General features: G+C 46.5%; 1 protein-coding gene across 1 annotated transcript; it reads right to left on the bottom strand.

Moving 5' to 3' along the window:
* Positions 1-9,711: 9,711 nt before the first annotated feature.
* On the bottom strand, positions 9,712-10,977 carry LOC131896494 (palmitoyltransferase ZDHHC3-like). The gene has a single exon (XM_059247164.1). It carries the CDS (start codon positions 10,802-10,804, stop codon positions 9,929-9,931), a length of 876 nt encoding a protein of 291 aa, XP_059103147.1. The 5' UTR covers positions 10,805-10,977; the 3' UTR covers positions 9,712-9,928.
* Between the last annotated feature and the right edge of the window lie 6,814 nt (positions 10,978-17,791).

Genomic DNA, 17,791 nt, shown 5'->3' on the forward strand with positions numbered 1-17,791 from the left:
ATGTGCCCAGGTTTTGAGTGTAGATGGTGAGAATCACATGCAATTAAAATGTTAAGTAGCACATTAGATGTACTTTACTACATGCCTTTAATCTCAGCACTTGGGAGACAGAGGCAGGCTGATCTTTGTGAGTTCGAGGTCAGCCTGGTCAACATAGTGAGTTCCAGGTCAGCCAGGGCCACATAGAATGACCTTGTCTCAAACAAAGACACTGAAGTTGATTAGAAAGGAAGAGTCAAGTATTAGGGAAGTGAAAACGGTTCATTGTGTAGAAAAGGATGGCAAACTCTACCAGGCACTGTTCTCTTGAAAACCATGGCTTGGTATTCTAACAAGGTGGGGCTTCAAGGAGATTCTGGGGCCATCTGGGTTCTAGCTTTGTTTTTCAGAAGTCACAAACATAATAATAGCCCAGACAGTTCATCTCCTTTTAGAATCCATAATCATGACACCAAGACTGCTCTGAACTATTTTGCAGACAGCACCATGAACAGTTAGAGAATGGTCATAGTACCATCCACGGGATGCAGGTGTGTACCTCCACAGTTTTAAATTTGGACAACTGACCTCGGTAGTCACATTGAATTCAGATATTGGCCAGTGATAAAATGAGTCAAACACGTTCTCATCATGTATTAAAGATTAAATGGTCGTTTCTATTAGACCTCTGTCCTGACTTCTCACTCAGGCATCCAGATGCAAGGAATGCTACATTTTTACGGTTGGAAGAGTCAACAGTTTAGTCACAGGACAGAAGTTGTTAGACTCAGGGCTGGGGGATGGCTCAGTGGTTAACGAGTTTGCAGAGCAAGTGTGAAGACTAGAGTTGGGGGTCCCCAGAAACCCAAGTAAATCCAGGTAGATGTGACAGTCCCCTTGTAATTCCAGCCTTGGAAGGTAGATAAAGGGGATCACTAATGAGCTAGCTAGTGAGACTAGCCGTATCAGTGAGCCCTGGGTTCAGTTGAGAGACACTGACTTAATGAATACAGTAAAACAACAATTGAGGATGACCCCTGACATCAATCTCAGGCCTCCAGCCACCCATGCACACATGTGTGCTCATATACATGCAAAAACATACAAACACCCATGTGCATAATACACATACACACATGAGAAGTTTCCAGACTAATAAGAGAACATGACCCAATCATGCACAATCTACAGGACACTGCATGTACCCTGATAGAGAGGGGGTCAGAGTAAAGGATAGGGAAATATGTCCAATGGACACTGAACAAGGAGAGCTGGAGTCGCCATGTAAATATCATACAGAGTTGTGTTCAGAGCAGAGATGATTATGCGAGACAAAGGTTGTAACACAATTCTTAAAAGGTCTTTTTAATAGAAAACCTGGAGCCAGATATTGGGGTGAATCCTGAAAGATCAGAGAAACAGAACAAGCTACAGCCAACCTCACCTCACCAACTCCTCAGCCGATCCTGTTTTGACAAATTCTTAGACTGAAAGCCCCTGCGTCCTCTCACCCCTGAGGGTCTCAGTTGAACTGCTGCTTAGTTCCTGTCTCCTCACGCCTTATACACCGTTCTCCACCCAGCCATGTTACTTCCTGGGATTAAAGGCGTGTGGGCTTTCTAAGCAAAGACATGAGATCTCAAGTACTGGGATTAAATGCGTGTGCCACCACTGCCTGACTCTGTTTCCAGTGTGACCTTGAACTCACAGAGATCCAGATGGATTAAGGGTGTGTGTGCCACCACTGTCTGGCCTCTATGTCTAATCTAGTGGCTGGCTCTGTCCTCTGATCCCCAGATAAGTTTGTTAGGGTACACAGTATATTGGGGTACACAATATATCACCACAAAAGGTGGTTGTGCAGGGATCAAAGCTCAGCCCACAGAGGAGGTGTTGATCTGAGGTGGACAACTAACAACCGAGGTAAGACAGGTAAAGAAAAAGAAAGAGAGATAAAATTAGAAACAGATGCACTCACACTTATTGGGGGTTTCAGTGTCTCCTGGTACTTGGTGGAATGGGTATAAAGCCAGCAAGGGTATAAAATCATTGACCTTCATTATCAACTCAATGTTTTCAAGAAGTGCTTGGAGCATTCATTAAGATAGGCCGTATCATACTTCATTCTATAACACCTGTAAAAGTGTTGGAATCAAACCATGCCCTTTTTTTTTTTTAAAATACAATGAAGTCAAAGTAGGAGGTGGCAGAAAGATCAAAGAGAAAACTTCATGTACTAGAAAATTAAACATGACACATCTAGATAATCCACGGTCAAAGTTGTCTTACAGAAAATTAAAAAAAAAATACTTTAAACTGAGGAGAATGTGTAGCTTGAGTGTATCCAAAGAGAGGAAGGGCTTACATCAGTCGTCTAAGTTTCCAACTTAAAAAAGTTAGTTTTCCATGAGCTGAAGATGGGGTTCAGAGCTTAAGATTGCATACGGCTCTTGCAGAGCACTGGAGATCAGTTCCCAGCACCCACAGGGAGCATCTCACCCTTGGGACTCCAGCTCCAGGGGATCTAACACTCTCTTCTGGTCTCTACAGTCACCTGTACTCATGTGCATATCTTCTTCAACATATACACATAATTAAAAGTAAAAAAAAATTAGCCTCTGAGGCTGGAAAGATGACTGAGAGGGTAAATTGTTTGTTGTGCAAACGCCGGGACTGAAGTATGGGTCCCTGGTACCCACATAAATACTGGGCAGGTGTTGTGGTCTACCTGTAATCCTAGCACTTAAGAGGCGGGGACAAGGATTCTGTGGAGCAAGCTGGCTAGCCAGCTCAGAGGAGTTGGCAAGGTGTGGATTCAAGCGAGACATTCTGTCTCGATATATAAAGTGGAGAGTGATTGACGAAGACACCTGGTATCAACCTCTGACCTCTATATACACGCACACAATGCACCCCCATATACCCCCAATAGATACAGACATTCATGCATACACATGTACCCCTATATACCCCCAATAGACACAGACATTCATGCATACACATGCACCCCTATATACCCCCAATAGATACAGACATTCATGCATACACATGTACCCCTATATACCCCCAATAGACACAGACATTCATGCATACACATGCACCCCTATATACCCCCAATAGATACAGATATTCATGCGTACACATGTCCTACTATATACCCCCAATACATACAGACATTCATGCATACACATGCACCCCTATATACCCCCAATACACACAGACATTCACGTACACACATGCATCCCTCCATGTTTCCACAGGAACAAGATAAACTTAGTCTGTACACAAGAGGGAAAAAATTAGAAATCAATGGAATTGAAACAGCAAAAGGGTGGAAAAATGAGTGAAAATCATAGCTGAGGTTTTGAAAGACAAACAAAAAGATTAGAGTTCTATCAAAACCGACAAATAATAAGAAAGACACAAAGTGCAAATCTCGGGAGTGGAAAGATGGGCACTGCTCCAGATCTGGATGGCAGAGGGAACGCAAACAGGCCCGAGGCCATCACTGGGGAGGACGTTACAAACACTGACTCACCCAGGGCAGAGCAGGTGGCAAGGAGAGGTCTGTGTTTCCTGAAAAGCTGAGCTGGATCTGGAGAGATGGCTCAGTGGTTAAGAGCACTTGCTGTGTAAACACGAGGACCTGAGTTCAAATTCCCGGGTCCCACACAAAAGCCCGGATGTGGAAGTTCACATCTATGAGCCTAGTACTAGGGAGTGAGTGTGTGTGGGATGAAGGTGATGTTAGAGACAGACGGATCCTGGGGCCTTTCTGGCTAGCCAGTCTAGAAAAAGAGTGAACTCCAGGTTTAGTGAGAGGCACTGTCTCAATATATATATATATATATATATATATATATATATAGTGAAGAATAATATAGGAAAGATACCCAATGTCAGCCTCTGGCCTCCACATGTGTGTGCATGAGGGAGTGTGCCTGACATCCCCTCCCCCTACCACGGCAGGGGGAAGGAAAGAAAAGGCCAAACTTGAGGTTAGGTGTCTTTCCTGAGAAAGACTCTCCAGGACAGATGATCTCACTGGAAAATTCCAGCAAATATTAAAAAGCAGCAGCAGCAGCAGCGGCAGTAGTGAAGAGAATGTGGGTTGTTTAAGAAAACAGAGAGGCAGAGAACATTTCCATGCATTTAATGAAGGCAACATTACCTCGATACCAAACCCAGATGCTATATCCGGCTTACCAATGTCTCCGGAGTGTGAAGCCTGCCAGTCACTGTCTGACTGCTGTGACTGCGTTGCCTGAAAGCCACAGCCCATGGGAGGAAGGATTGTTAGCTTTGGCGCATGGTCTCAATTCATCACGGCTCTGAAGGCCTTGAAGAGCTCCCCCCCACACCCCCCCATCACTGCAGATCAGGAGGCAGAGAGGGCAGTGGAGCTGGGGGCAGCCACACAACCTGTAGAAGCCCTCCCCTCATGGCCTACTTTTGCTAGCCAGACTCCACCTCCTAGAGATTCCACAGCGTCCCAAAATAGCACTCTCAGCTTGGGAAGAAGTGTTCCAAACCAGACCCCGTGGGGGACATTTCAGATTGAAATTCCGAACAAAATATTAACAAACTGTACACACACACACACACACACACACACACACACACACACACACTGCACAAACACACATGAGTGACATTTAGCCTAAGAACGCAGAATCAATTTAAACATTTAAAAGTAAGTATACATATTTGCTATATAACTATCTAAAGAGGAGAAAATATTTGGTGATATCATTGACACAGAAATAAAATGACTTGGTGTGTGTATGTGTGTCTGCTCATGTGGGCAACACTAATAGTACATGCAGTTGGGAGGGAGATAGGGAAGGGGTACTAGGGGAGTAGGAGGAAGGTAGTAATGAATGGTTATGATGAACATGCATTATATAAATGTATGGAACTTTCAAAGAATAACAAATATAATAAGGACTGGAGATTTGGCTCAATGGTTAAGAGTTGCTTTTGCAGAGGACCTGCGTTTGGTTCCCTAGCACCTGCATGGTAGCTCACAGCCATTCATAATGTCCAGGGTATCTATTTTTAACTTCTGTGGGCACTGGGCATCCACATGGTGCACACACATACATGCAGGCAAAACACTCATACTCATTAAATAAAATAAATAGATCTAAAAAAAATACATGAAATCAGAACCCAAAAGAAGATGGGAAATAAAAATAAGTCATGCTACGGCTGCTAAGATCAGCTACAAGTTGTAATTTTGCTACTGTGCCTAATTTATAAAAATGAAGTTAAATGTTGATGGAGCAATATTTAAAAAAATTTGTTTAAATGACAATGTTTATTCTCACAGGGCAAAATACAATGACACCATGCATTATGAAGCATTTAAATCACACTAATTAGGATACCTATCATCTCATAGATTTATTATTTATTATGGTAGGATCTCTAAAAATGTACTCTCTTAGCAATTTGCAGGCATACAGGACATCATCACTAACTATGATCATTGTGCCTTGTACCAGGTCCCTAGGTCATACTCCTGCCTGATGGGAGCCTGGAACATTGACCGTGATCTTGCCTTTTCCAGCATCTCATCAGCACTGGACAGAGACACAAAAAGGGGGAAAGATTCTTGGACCCTATCTAAACAAAAAGCATTTATGGAAAGACAAGCTAGAGGCAGCAGCTCTTTTCAAATAGTTTTTGGGATGTGAGAAGCAAGAAAATTCAAGGGACTGGTGGTAAAAGCAAACATTTTTATTTTTATTTTTTTTCTTCAGAAATGGATGCCAGCCTGGAGACAAGGCAAACAGAGCTGGTGTGCCAGTTTGGTGCATGTGGCGGTTTGAATGAGGGTGTTCCCCAGCGGGATTTGAACATTTGGTCCCTAGTTGGCAGCAGTGTTTGGGGAGGCTCAGAAGGTGTGTTCTGACTTGAAGAAGTATGTCACTGGGGGTGGACTTTGAGAGCTTAAGGACTGCTGCTTGCTGTCATGTTTTACCCACTGTCCCCGATGATGGACTCCTATTCCACTGTAACCACAAGGCAAATAAACCTTTGCTTCTGTGGGTTGCCTCAGTCATGGTTATTATCACAGCAACAGAGAAGTCGTTAGTACAGAGTAAGACAGTGAGCGTTAAGGTTCCAGACTGTGAAATGTCTTCTTTCCCATAGGCTGGTACTAGACAGAGTTACAGTCTTCACACTTGTTTAGCAGAGGCCCCTCCCCAAATCCCAAATTCTATCGGCTTAGGACACAAAGTCTTATCTAATGTATATCCTGGGGTTGGAGGTGCCTTCCCTGTCTGATATGTGGGCTCAGTCACGTAGCAGAGTCAACTCTAGGATGAACTGAGAGCATAGAAAGAAGCAGGTGCCAGCAGCCAGCTTGGGGGAACAGGGGGCCTAGTGCCCCTCGCTTACCTGTGATTCTCCCAGGAGCTCTACGTGTACCTCATACTGAAAATGAACCACAGTGATTTGTGTCTTCCGTGGGGTAAGGGCTTGTATCTAGAAAAATCCTACCCAGTCCAATTAAAAAAAATAGGCAAAAAACTTGAACGGACATATCACAGGAAAAGATGCTGACAAGATTCCATCTGGACAGGACAGCCATCCACGCAGAAAGCCTCAAGGATGCTACAGAAATAAAACACAACAACCTTCCAAGATGAAACCTGTGAGCTCGGCAGGGTGGCAGGAGAGGAGCCTGGCACACATAGACACACATAAGACCCTACATGCTGCGTGTGGAAACTGAACAGAGGCACACTACCATTCACAGGTGGCCGAACACAGGGATAGGCTTAGGTATAATCACCTGAAAGTGTGATGACGGAGCCCCTAAAACACTGATGAACAGGACAGCACCAGGCTGTGGAGAGGAAGACTCAGTGTAGCTTAGGTATCAGCTCCCCCCTAAACCCAGCAAAGTCCCTCCCCTCTCTTTCTTCTTCCTTGGTTCTGCTTCCAACATTCTCTTTCTCTCCCCCACTTCCCATAATTTTATTTTAAATTTTATTACTATCATATTATTGTTGTTGTTATTGTTATTACTACTTTAAAACACAGTCTCTATAATATATAGCTCTGGCTATCCTTGAACCCACTATGTAGACCAGGCTGGTCTTGAACTCAGAGATCCACCCTCTGCCTTCCGAGTGCTGGGATTAGAGTGAATAACCACATCCAGCTAATTAGTTGTCTTTTTATTGCTTGCTGTTGACTTTCTTTCAAAACATTTTTTAAGATTATTTTATGCATATAAGTGTTTTGTTCATATGTATATATGTGTATCATGTGCATCCTGGAACTGGAGTTATGGACAGTCATAAACTGCCACGTGGGTGATGGAAATCTAACCCAGGTCCTCTGTAAGAATGAGTGCTCTTAACCACTGAGCAATCTTTCCAGACCAATTTTTCTTTTTATGATGTGTGTGCACGCATGCGTGTTTGTGCATATGAGTGCAGGTGCATGCGTGTCATAGTGGACATGTGGAAGTCAGAGGACAACCTTTCAGGAGCTGGTTCTCTCCTTGCACACTATCGAGGCAGAGTCTCTCCTGCTTCTCCTGCATTGCATACTCTGGGATAGCTGGCCCATGTACTTCTGCTTCTGGACAATTTTCTTGTCTCTACCTCCTGTCTCAGTTGGGATTACAGATGTGAGCCATTGCATAGCCAGTTTTTTATGTGGGTTTCGGGGATCGAACTTGGACCATCAGGTTTTCCATCTCTCCATCGCTTCATCTTATTTTTCCACAGTCATTTTAGGTTCAAAGCAAAATTGAGCAGAAGGCACAGAAGTGTCTAGTTCAGCCCCACCCCTGCGTACTATCAACATTCCCTGCAGATTTCTTTACTTACCCACACTTAGAAAAGCTTACTCTAAAATGTAAATGAAAAAGATGTAAAAGAGTTACAACACTTTTGGGAAGAAAGTTGGAGGAATCATCCCACTGGATGTTACTAGCCGCAACAGCCAGTAACCAAGACAGGGCTGTGTGCAGAGGGACAGAAACCGGGACCATGGAGATACTGGAGAAACCAGGAACAGACCCTCCCAGATCGGAGTGAATCTGATACTGTGCCAAAGTAAGCCAGCGGGAGAGACAGACAGCCTGTCAGCATATGGGCTGGAGTGACTGAACTCACAGAGGCCATTGGGAGTCTTATACAAAGCACAGAGAAATCCCCAAGAAACCAACTAGAAAACAGGCAAAAGTCACAGAGATACTTCTCTGAAGGGGTATACAGTTTGGAAACAAGCGCAGGAAAAGAAGGTTAGTTTCGTCGTTAGCCAGTAGAGAAACACAAACGGAAACTGCTTAGCTGCCACCACACACCTACGAGAATGGCTAGATGAAATGCCTGGTGTTACCAGTGAAGGCTGAGAGGGTGTGGAGAAGACATGTCCCTCATCCCTGCTGGCAGCAACATAAGGTGTGAATGACACAGGAAGCAGGCACTGCAGGGCTTCAACATGTCTCATCCTGCGACCATTGAGTGACCTTGGGCGTTGATGCCAGAGACATAGAAATGTACACACGTACAACCTCCACACAATGTCCAGGGCAGTTTGGTGGACGTACGACAGATCCAAACTAGGAAAAAAACCCCAAAGCTCTTCTGTGGACAAAAGACCAAACTGCAATAGATCCACAGTGCTGATCATACTTATCAATAGATTAAAAATCAACTACTAACACAGGCAAAAAAATCTTCAGGACAATCCAATGAATAAATTAAAAAAAATCTTGAAAGATGGAATGCTGTATAACTCCACTTACGTAGTGTTTTTGAGATGACAAAGCCACAGAGATGTAGAAGGTCTACATCTTTTTCTTCGTGCTTGCTCAGGTGAAGGCAGGGAGGGGTAACTATAAAAGGGCAACGTCTGTGCTGGTGTGGTGCTAGATACATGGGCCCTCATGGAGTTACATGTGCACACGTTTGTACCATCTGCTCAGGGTTGGAAGATGGCACCCATATAGACTTCCTGGTGTTGGTATGATGTTGGTATGTTGGTCATAGGAAGTGTCACGTGGTAGCACACAGCAGATTAAGGCATTAGAGCCTCCTGTCATGTCTTACAGCTTCTGGGGACCTCCACATCCTTACCTTAAAACAGAAGTTATATTTAGTGATTTCTGCCCTCTGTTCTGAGGAACCTCTGACTGATCTTATATAGCCTGATCATAAAGTGTAACCCCCAGCTATCCCAGTCATTTCCAGGGGCTAGTGGAATCTGGAGTGAAATGTGAATACATAAAGCCAATGCAAGAAAGTTGAGCCACCAAGATGCTTCATCAGGTAAAGGTACTTGCCATCACCCCAATAATCCCAGTGTGATACTCAGGGTCCACATGGTAGAAGAAGAGAGCCAATTTCCACAAGCAGTTCCTCTGACCTCCACACAAGCACAGCAGCATGTGTGTATCCCCCAAATAAGTAAGTAAATATAACAAAAAGATTAAAAAAATAAAGCTAGGGCATATTAATAAACCACAAAGCAAAGACCCGAATTAAAATCAAATCCAACAATATGAAAACAAAAAACAATGAGAAAAAAACAAAAAAACAACCCCATACCAGTAAGGTGGAACTGGACTCCAGGAATGCAAAGATGGTTCCAAACCAGACCACTCGCCTGCAGCTCACTGCAGAAAGAAGATTCGCAGCCCGCGATTACTTCAGCATGCACAGTCAGCATTTAACAAGGGTGGGCGCCAACTCAAGACACTCATTCGTGGTTGGATGCGTTTAATTACTTTCAATTCCACAGGGGGGCCACAGGGAGCACTTTCCTCGGGTTTTCCCCAACAGCTGGCGTCCCAATCTTGTTTTCTTGCTCAGAAAATCTGAGGTACGTTACTTTTTACTCTGCCCTGCTGCTTTCCTTCAGGGAGCTGGCTTGTTCAGGTCTGTGGTGTTGTGCTTTGCTCCAGGCACCTAGGAGTGACTTAGGCCGGATCCTGGTGCTCCCTTGCTTTGTGGTGTTCCCTTGCTTTGTGGTGCTCCCTCGCTTTGTGACGTTTTGGGGAATGAAAAGGACTGAGCCAGGCTAGGGAGACTCGGGAGCCGCAAATGGCCTTCATATTTGCCCACATGGACTGTCTGCCCTGTGAGTGCTTGTTCTGGTACAGCATCTCGGTTGTGGTTTTGTTTGTGTAGATGGTACACATCTGGCCGCAGAGCATCACCAAGGCAAAGAGGAAGCCCATCAAGGCCACTAGGAAGAGGAAGAGGATGGAGCCAGGTGGGGACACAGTGCTGCTGGAATCCCACTCGCCCCGGGCGTGGCTGAGCAGGATAGGGATGCCCAGCAGGAGCAGAATGTGGGTTGAGATAAGCCCAATGTACAGAGTGAAGAGCAAGAAGTATTTCTGGTTGTCTTCACCCACGCAGTTGTTGACCCAGGGGCAGTGGTGGTCGTTTTTGCGAATGCAGCGTTCGCACACCATGCAGTGGTAAGCCCTCTCTGGTACGGCACTCAGGCAGAGGAAACAGTAGGACACCGTGTCAGGCCCGGGTGGGTTTCCCAAGGGCACAGAGCCCGGGTCGGTCAGCATAGTGCGTAGGTGTGACATGAGCGCCAGGAGGGCCAGCAGATGGAAGACCACACCGTTGGTCACAGCATAGAGTATGTTGTTAGATGGTACGAGCAGGTCCCGGACCAGGAACCACGCAGAGCTCAGCACCAGCACCCACGTGGCCATGGCAAATAGGATGCCCAGGGGGTCCCACACGAACCAGCAGCGACGCTCGGGACCCTTCGGTGGGCTCTCAAGCCCGGCCCTGTGCTCGGAAGTGCTACGTTTTTGGACCCATGAAAGCATTGTGAGAGTCCTCAGGCCTGCTCAAGGGCCGGCATCCTGGAGGTAGATCAAGGCCCAGGAGGAAACCTCAGAGAGAAGAAGGTTCCCGTGCCTTGGCCCTCCTTTCACGCCCAGCTTGTCTGGAATTGGTGCCTGCTGCCCTGGACAGAAGCAGGGAGGGGCTGATCCTTGCAGTGTTCTAGAATACTCCCTCCGATGGGTTTATGAACACAGAAAGGGCCTGGTCTCCCTCAAGGCCTGGAGAAAGGCTGGGAGGCGGAGACACCCCTAGGTGCTGACCACTTGACTCTGCCTTCTCCACTCTGAACTGACCTGTCAGAGCCTCATAACTGCCAGACAAACCTTCACGACCTCTTTGCTTCGGAGAAACTGAGGCAAGAGGAAGTTAAATAATTTGCCACAAGAGAGCAGGCAAGAGACTGGTCTGGAGCCTGGGCTTCTGCTCTGTCCTGTGCTGGGCTGAAGGTCCACCCAGGGGAGGGCTCAGGATGTCAGAGGAGGGAACGGGAGTCTCTCCAAAGAAGTGTGGTGTTGATGGATGTGACAACATCCATGGTCTTCAAGGACAGCTCGAGAGCCCCCTTGAAAAGCTTCCGTATGGAGACTTCCCTGTAGAGCCCAGGAGGCAGATTCCTCAACACTCACTGTGGAGCAGGAGGAGAGATACGTAGCCTCTGAGCTGAGTGCAGGTGAGTGGAGAGGCCTGTGTGTGAATGAGGGTGATGGGTGATGTTGCCAGCAGATGGCCAGGTCCTGTTGGGGAACATGTCATACAGAATGGTGGAAGTACAGGGTCTCTGTCAGCATGCCCATGAAGAGCATCTGTCCTGTGGGAAAGGCCCACCGGGACCGGTTTGGCAATAATATGGTTGATGTAACCATGAAAGAAGAGTGCTTGAGGCTCACTTAGGGACAGATGGGAAGTAAGAACATGTTGGGGAGTGCTGGGGCCTCTCAGAGAGGTCTGTGGCCTCTTATGCACGACAGCTCTTGGGCAAAGCTGAAGAAGAGAACTGGTATGTGAGAGGCTAGCCCTCACTTTTTCCCAGGGTACTCTTGAGGAGAGAGGGATAAGAAATTTTTAGATAGAAAGATAGTGTGGAGAAGACAAAAACACAGGATAGCATTTGGGAGGATCTGGATCAATATCCACCAGCCCCTTCTATCTCTTCAAAAGGGCTTTCCCCCCTTCTTCTTCTTCTTCTTCTTCTTCTTCTTCTTCTTCTTCTTCTTCTTCTTCTTCTTCTTCTTCTTTCTTCTTCTTCGAGACAGGGTTTCTTTGTGTAGCTTTGGTGCCTGTCCTGGACCTCACTCTGTAGACCAGGATGGCCTCAAACTCACAGAGATCCACCTGGCTCTGCCTCCTGAGTGCTGGGATTAAAGGCATGAGCCATCATCACCCAGCTCAAAAGGGCTTTTTATAGGAATGCCAAGGGATAGGGCAAAAGACCTCCCCCTAGCACAGCCAAGTGCAGACACAAACACCTGGTAACCATGCACGTGGTCAAGCCATCCCTTAATGCATCCTTGCTGGGTAAAGCAAGCTCAGCTCTCACCAGGAAACCTCTGTGGGCCTCCACACTGGTCCGATTGTCTTCTCCATCCACAGCCCAAACTCAGTGGTGTGGAGGACAAATCTGGGTGGCCGGGCTTCCTGCAGCAGCACCAGATAGAGGCACCTGTTTGGCTATGAACACAGCAGAGGCAAGCTTGGGGTGTGGACACTTTTGGTTGGGTTGTACTCAAGGACTTGTCCATACAGAGGCCAGGGTACTTTGGGCTTTCCAGTGTCCTGTACCAATGTAAAAAAAAAAAAGCCCTTGTGTTAGGCTATGGAAGGGTGTGTGTGTGTGTGTGTGTGTGTGTGTGTGCGTGTGTGTGGTCTGAGATAAACAACAGTAGGAATTGTTTCTTCTGTTCCTTGTGACATCACAATGGCATCATGGATCTGGGTGAGTCATTGTCGCCACATCTAACGGAGGTTGGCTTGCAAGGGAGCTAGGAAACGAAGTTCAGCTTGTGGGTGAAAAGTCACTGACCTCACCCTCCTCTCCTCAGCAGTTCTCGTTGCTGTGTGGGGTGACCTCACTTTGGGTGGGTGGGGATTTGTGGGGTGGTGAAGCCTCTGTGAACACATACGTTACATCTCTCAGTGATGCAGGCCATTGGGGTTCTCAGCCATGACATCTCCATGCCTTTTGCCCATCATGTTTCCTGCTGCTGGGGACTTTCTGAGCTATCACTTCTCTAGACCCTTGACTTCCCCGATGTCTGCTGGAAGCCATGAGCTAGGTGTTTAAGTCTGAGTTATGACATCAGAAACATAGTTGTCTTAGGGTTTTTATTGCTGTGAAGAGACACCATGACCATGGTAACTCATATAAAGAGAACATTAATTGGGGGTGGTTCACTTACAGTTTCAGAGGTTTAGTCCATTATCATCATGGCGGGGAGCAAGGTGAAGTGCGGGCCGATGTGGTGCTGGCTACATCTTGGCTTGCAGGGAATAGGAAATTGACTGAAACACTGGATGGTATCCTGAGCATAGGAAACTTTGAAGCCCACCCCTACAGTGATACATTTCCTCCAACAAGGCCATACCCACTCCAACAAAGCCACACCTCCTAATAGTGCCACTCCCTATGAGATTATGGAGGCCAATTACATTCTGACTACCAAAATAGCTGTTGACCCACTTGTTTATTCCTCATGCATGGTGACTCGTGTGGGATTCTCAGGAATTTGGCTCTCGGACAGAACTGCAGAAAATCCTGTTGGAGGGGTGATGGGGCTTCCAGCATGAACCTCTTGTCTATTCTAGGCGTTGACATTCCTGTGTCTACCTGCAAGATGTCCTATCCAAACTGTCTGGGGGCCCTGGTTGTTGTTCCCTCCATTTCTGTACGTAAGTGTATGTAGTTACTGTCTCTGCTCATGGCTCAGTTGTGATATGTGGTTCCCTGTACCCTTCTGTGGGTGGTACCTGGGTACCTTGTGCCCTCACTAGGTTTTGTTCTTGAGCCTGGCATGGGTGGCCATCTTGCCGGTGGTGCCATGTCTTTAATGCTTGCTCTCAATGGTGCATTGCCCGCACTGTAGGAACATAATGGAACTCCCCTGAGAAGCACACACTCTGCAGCATGGGCCTGGTGGCTTCGGTTCTAGGACTGGGCCCTAGTTAGGGTCTCTGTGTAGACCTTCAGGGATGGGCTTAGGATCTCCCTCTATTGATACCAGCTGAGTGAAACCAGCAGAAAGTGTGTGAAAGGCTCCTAGAAAGGCTAGGGGTGGGGCAGAATGGAGGCCTCAGGGTTTGCATATACCTGCAGAATGCTGGGAATGTATGTCTACAAGGCTTGGTCTATCGCCTGCCATGATGTTCTGTTCTGGGACAACTTGGCTGTGGGGACTTGTTGCCTCTGGTATCCAGTGGAAGAGGAGCTGTATTGGATTCAGGTTTAACGCTTTGTTTCTATGCGTTAGAGGGCACACTTCCTGTTTCTGTGCCTTGGAGAGTGCATTTCCTGTTTCCATGCTTTCGAGGGCACACTTCCTGTTTCCATGCTTTGGAAGACATGCTTTCTGTTTCCAGGCTTTGTCCTTGTCAGGGACAAGTCTCACTCAGTACCCGTGGCTCCTCTCAGCACTTCTCACCTCGCCCCTCCCTTCAACCTGTCCAACCCAGGGGCGGAGCTTTGCTTTAGTTCCCCCAGCTTCTGATCCTATATAACAAGCAGCCATTTTGACCACATGCTCTCTTGGTTCCCATGTGCTCTCTTGGTCCTCTTGGCCCCCTCTCGCCTCCCTCTTTCTCTTCCTCTCTCACCTGCCCCCACCATGGCCTGGTTCAGTCTGCTGGCCATGTTCAGTCTAGACCCATCTAGATGCCTCTGTCTGTGCTCCCCCTCATGTCTACAATAAAACCTCTCTCCTCACCCATACCCAGGAGTGGGAATGTCTTCATTTTCATTCAGTCCTGTTATTTGCCCAATCACGATTCCTTCATCCTCAGCCTCCTTCTCCAGAATCTGTGCAATTCTCTGCAATTTCCATGCATTCTCCGAGGCATGCAGGGAATCCCAAGATTCCATGTGGATGCTTTACGGAACATTCTGTTGTGTATCAGCATTTTTACCGAATTCTGTGGTGTTCTTCCATAATTAAGTCTGCGTTGTAGCTACATCAGCCTAATTTCCTTTGCTGTTGGATCTCACAGGTTCTGAACATTCACTGGCTCATCCAAAGATACGGGGGTAAAAGTTCTAGTTTTCCCATAACTGACAAGAGCATTTTCCCTCCTGCATTCTGCTTCTCCTGGCAGCTGAAGCGGGTTGGGTCCTGAGGTCTCCTCTGCTTTTCTCTTCCTCCTTTTCTTTTCTTTTCTTTTCTTTTCTTTTCTTTTCTTTTCTTTTCTTTTCTTTTCTTTTCTTTTCTTTTCTTTTCTCTTTTCTTTTCTTTTCTTTTCTTCTTTTAAATTGTTTTTAGACAGGATTTCTCTGTGTATCCCTGGCTGTCCCGGAACTCTCTCTGTAGACCAGGCTGGCCTCGAACTCAAGAGATCCACTTGCCTCTGCCTCCCAAGTGCTGGGAGTAAAGGCTGAGCCGCTGCCGCCACCTCCACCACCAAGCCTGGTCTCTGGCTTCCTCTGCTTTTCTTATTTGACAATGTGATGTTGGGACCTGGGACATCCCTCAGCCCTGCCCTTCATGTTTTACCTACATGACTTGTCTTCTATTTTCCTGCTCAATATTTTTGATTTCCTTTTGATTGACTTATTCATACATGTGTTTTTGAATTACATAAAACTGGATGTTTTAAATGTTAATTTTTTTTAACACAGACAGTAGGATATGCAGCATATCTCTTCTGAATGTATTGTGCTTTTTGTCCTGCCAACTTATCTGTGATTAATACTTGCAAATCCTTTGTGAATTTTGGAGGGGAAGCGTGTGCTGTGTCTGTGTATAGTTACTAATCAACCTTATTAACTATGTGATTTATTTCTACAGTTTCTTCTTTTTTTGTCCATCTCAAGGCTGAGTTGTGGGTTAATTCTTTTACTGCATCGCTTCTCTGTCAAAGTTTGAAGTATTTTTATTTACCTGCCATTAACTCGTGTGGTTTGCTACTCAGCACATGTGTATTTACTGAAGTGGGTTCAGTATTTGGGTTGTCCCTTTTGTCCATATGACACACTGTCTCCCCACCCCATCCCCCACACCACTGCTGTTTTTGCCTATGTTGTGTATCATGTCCTCTCCTGTGGTCACTTGTGTTAGTTACTTTTCTCATTGATCACCAAACATCTGATGGGAAGCCATTCAGAGAGGAAGGACATATCTCAGCTCATAGTTTGAGAGTGCAATCCCTCATGGTGGAGGAGCTGTTGATGCAAACTGCAGCTTTGACCTCAGTGGGAACGGGAGATTTTTCTGAGACAAATGTGAGTGACCAGAGCTCATAAACACAGATTCAGGTTGTCTTGCATACCATGTTTCAGGGTGGAAGAGGCAACATGGTTTTACAGTTACAGGATACCAGAAAGTCGTAAAGGGAGGCATTGTTAGCCACTGATGGGAACAGCACAGCGGGAAAGTCTCTTCTACAGGCCTCAGATACTTATCTCAAGGCATTTCAGACTTCTGGTTGGTGGGAGCTAGTGGTTTGCTCAATGAATGCATCCTTCACGGTTTTACCAAAGCTCACAAGGATGGCACAGAGGCGAAAGATGAACAACTGTTAAGGGGGGCTAAAGAGAGCTCAGGATAATTGGCTTTGATCTGCAACATTTGAATGTGAGAGTGTGCATATCCAGGATGTTCTCATAAATTACTTATAAATAATTTGTCAGCAATGAAAATACACAGGGATTAGTTTTCTTGGAGGTCCCCAGGCTCCAAGCATCCTGAAGCTACCCACTGTGTAGATGTGTAAAATATTTACGTAGATGTGCTGTGGGGCTCCATCTACTTTGTTTGATGTGTTTGGGAAGCATTTGACCCAGGAAGCTGGACCTAGTCTCCTATGATGAGTAAGTTGGGCAGTGGTAAGGAGGGGGCGTGACCCATGCCTGCAGAGGGGGAGCTGAGGTTAAGCAAGATAGATGCCACTTCCAGGGGGACCGCAAAGGAATAAGAATAGCTTTTTAAGAGCTATGAGGAGAGCTTAGGAGCATCACTCACACAGTCGAATGACAACATTCCAGCAGTTACTCTTGCACCCAGCCTGTCTGAGGGAAGCCACTAGGCCTCTCTAGGCTGAAGCAGCCCTGTACTAGGACCTGCTGTTCTTGGTGTTGTGCATGCTTACTCCTCCTCAGGGAGGTTGCTCCAAGAGGCAAGTACCCTGCCTGGGCTCTCTCACTCCCTACCAGACTCCATATATTGGTCCTGCCTGATCGGGAAGTCTTCTTTGGCTCTCTACCTTCCTTGCTTCACCTCCCTGTACTGCCTAGGGTACCACTTGTGATATGACCTCCTTGAGTCGGCTTCCTGCATACTCGAATTCCTGTTCCAGGATGTCTATAACCTCTTGAAGGGTTGTGGATGTCCTCCCTGTGAAGGCCAGAGCACCCACAGCACAGGGGTATGTGTGATAAAGGCAGGTCCCTGTGTTTTGATAACCCCTTGAAGAACACATGGACTGAAACGCTAGAGGCTCAGGGGTTATGGCCAGCTTTCTCTGAAACACTGGCTGTTCTGTCTCTGTGAGAGGCTGTTCTGAGCAAGAGATGTTGGTTGCCAGTCAGAAGGTCCAGCCAAGATTTGGGCAGAGGGAGGTGAGAGACTGGTGTGGGACTGGGTGGGTCAGACTGGGCACAGGGCTGGGGTGTCTTGATGGACATTCATGGTAGAGGAGTGAACTAACTTTTGCAAGTTGTCCTCTGACTTCCACGTGTGCACTGAGGCACACGTGTGTGTGTGTGTGTGTGTGTGTGTGTGTGTGTGTGTGCACACACTCAATAAATAAATGAAATAAAAATTTAT

Source organism: Peromyscus eremicus, chromosome 20, assembly GCF_949786415.1.
Source record: "Peromyscus eremicus chromosome 20, PerEre_H2_v1, whole genome shotgun sequence".
Lineage (NCBI taxonomy): Eukaryota > Metazoa > Chordata > Mammalia > Rodentia > Cricetidae > Peromyscus > Peromyscus eremicus.

Coding starts and splice junctions, on each gene's coding strand:
- LOC131896494 (XM_059247164.1), bottom strand. CDS start 10,804: ATGCTTTCATGGGTCCAAAAACGTAGCACTTCCGAGCACAGGGCCGGG.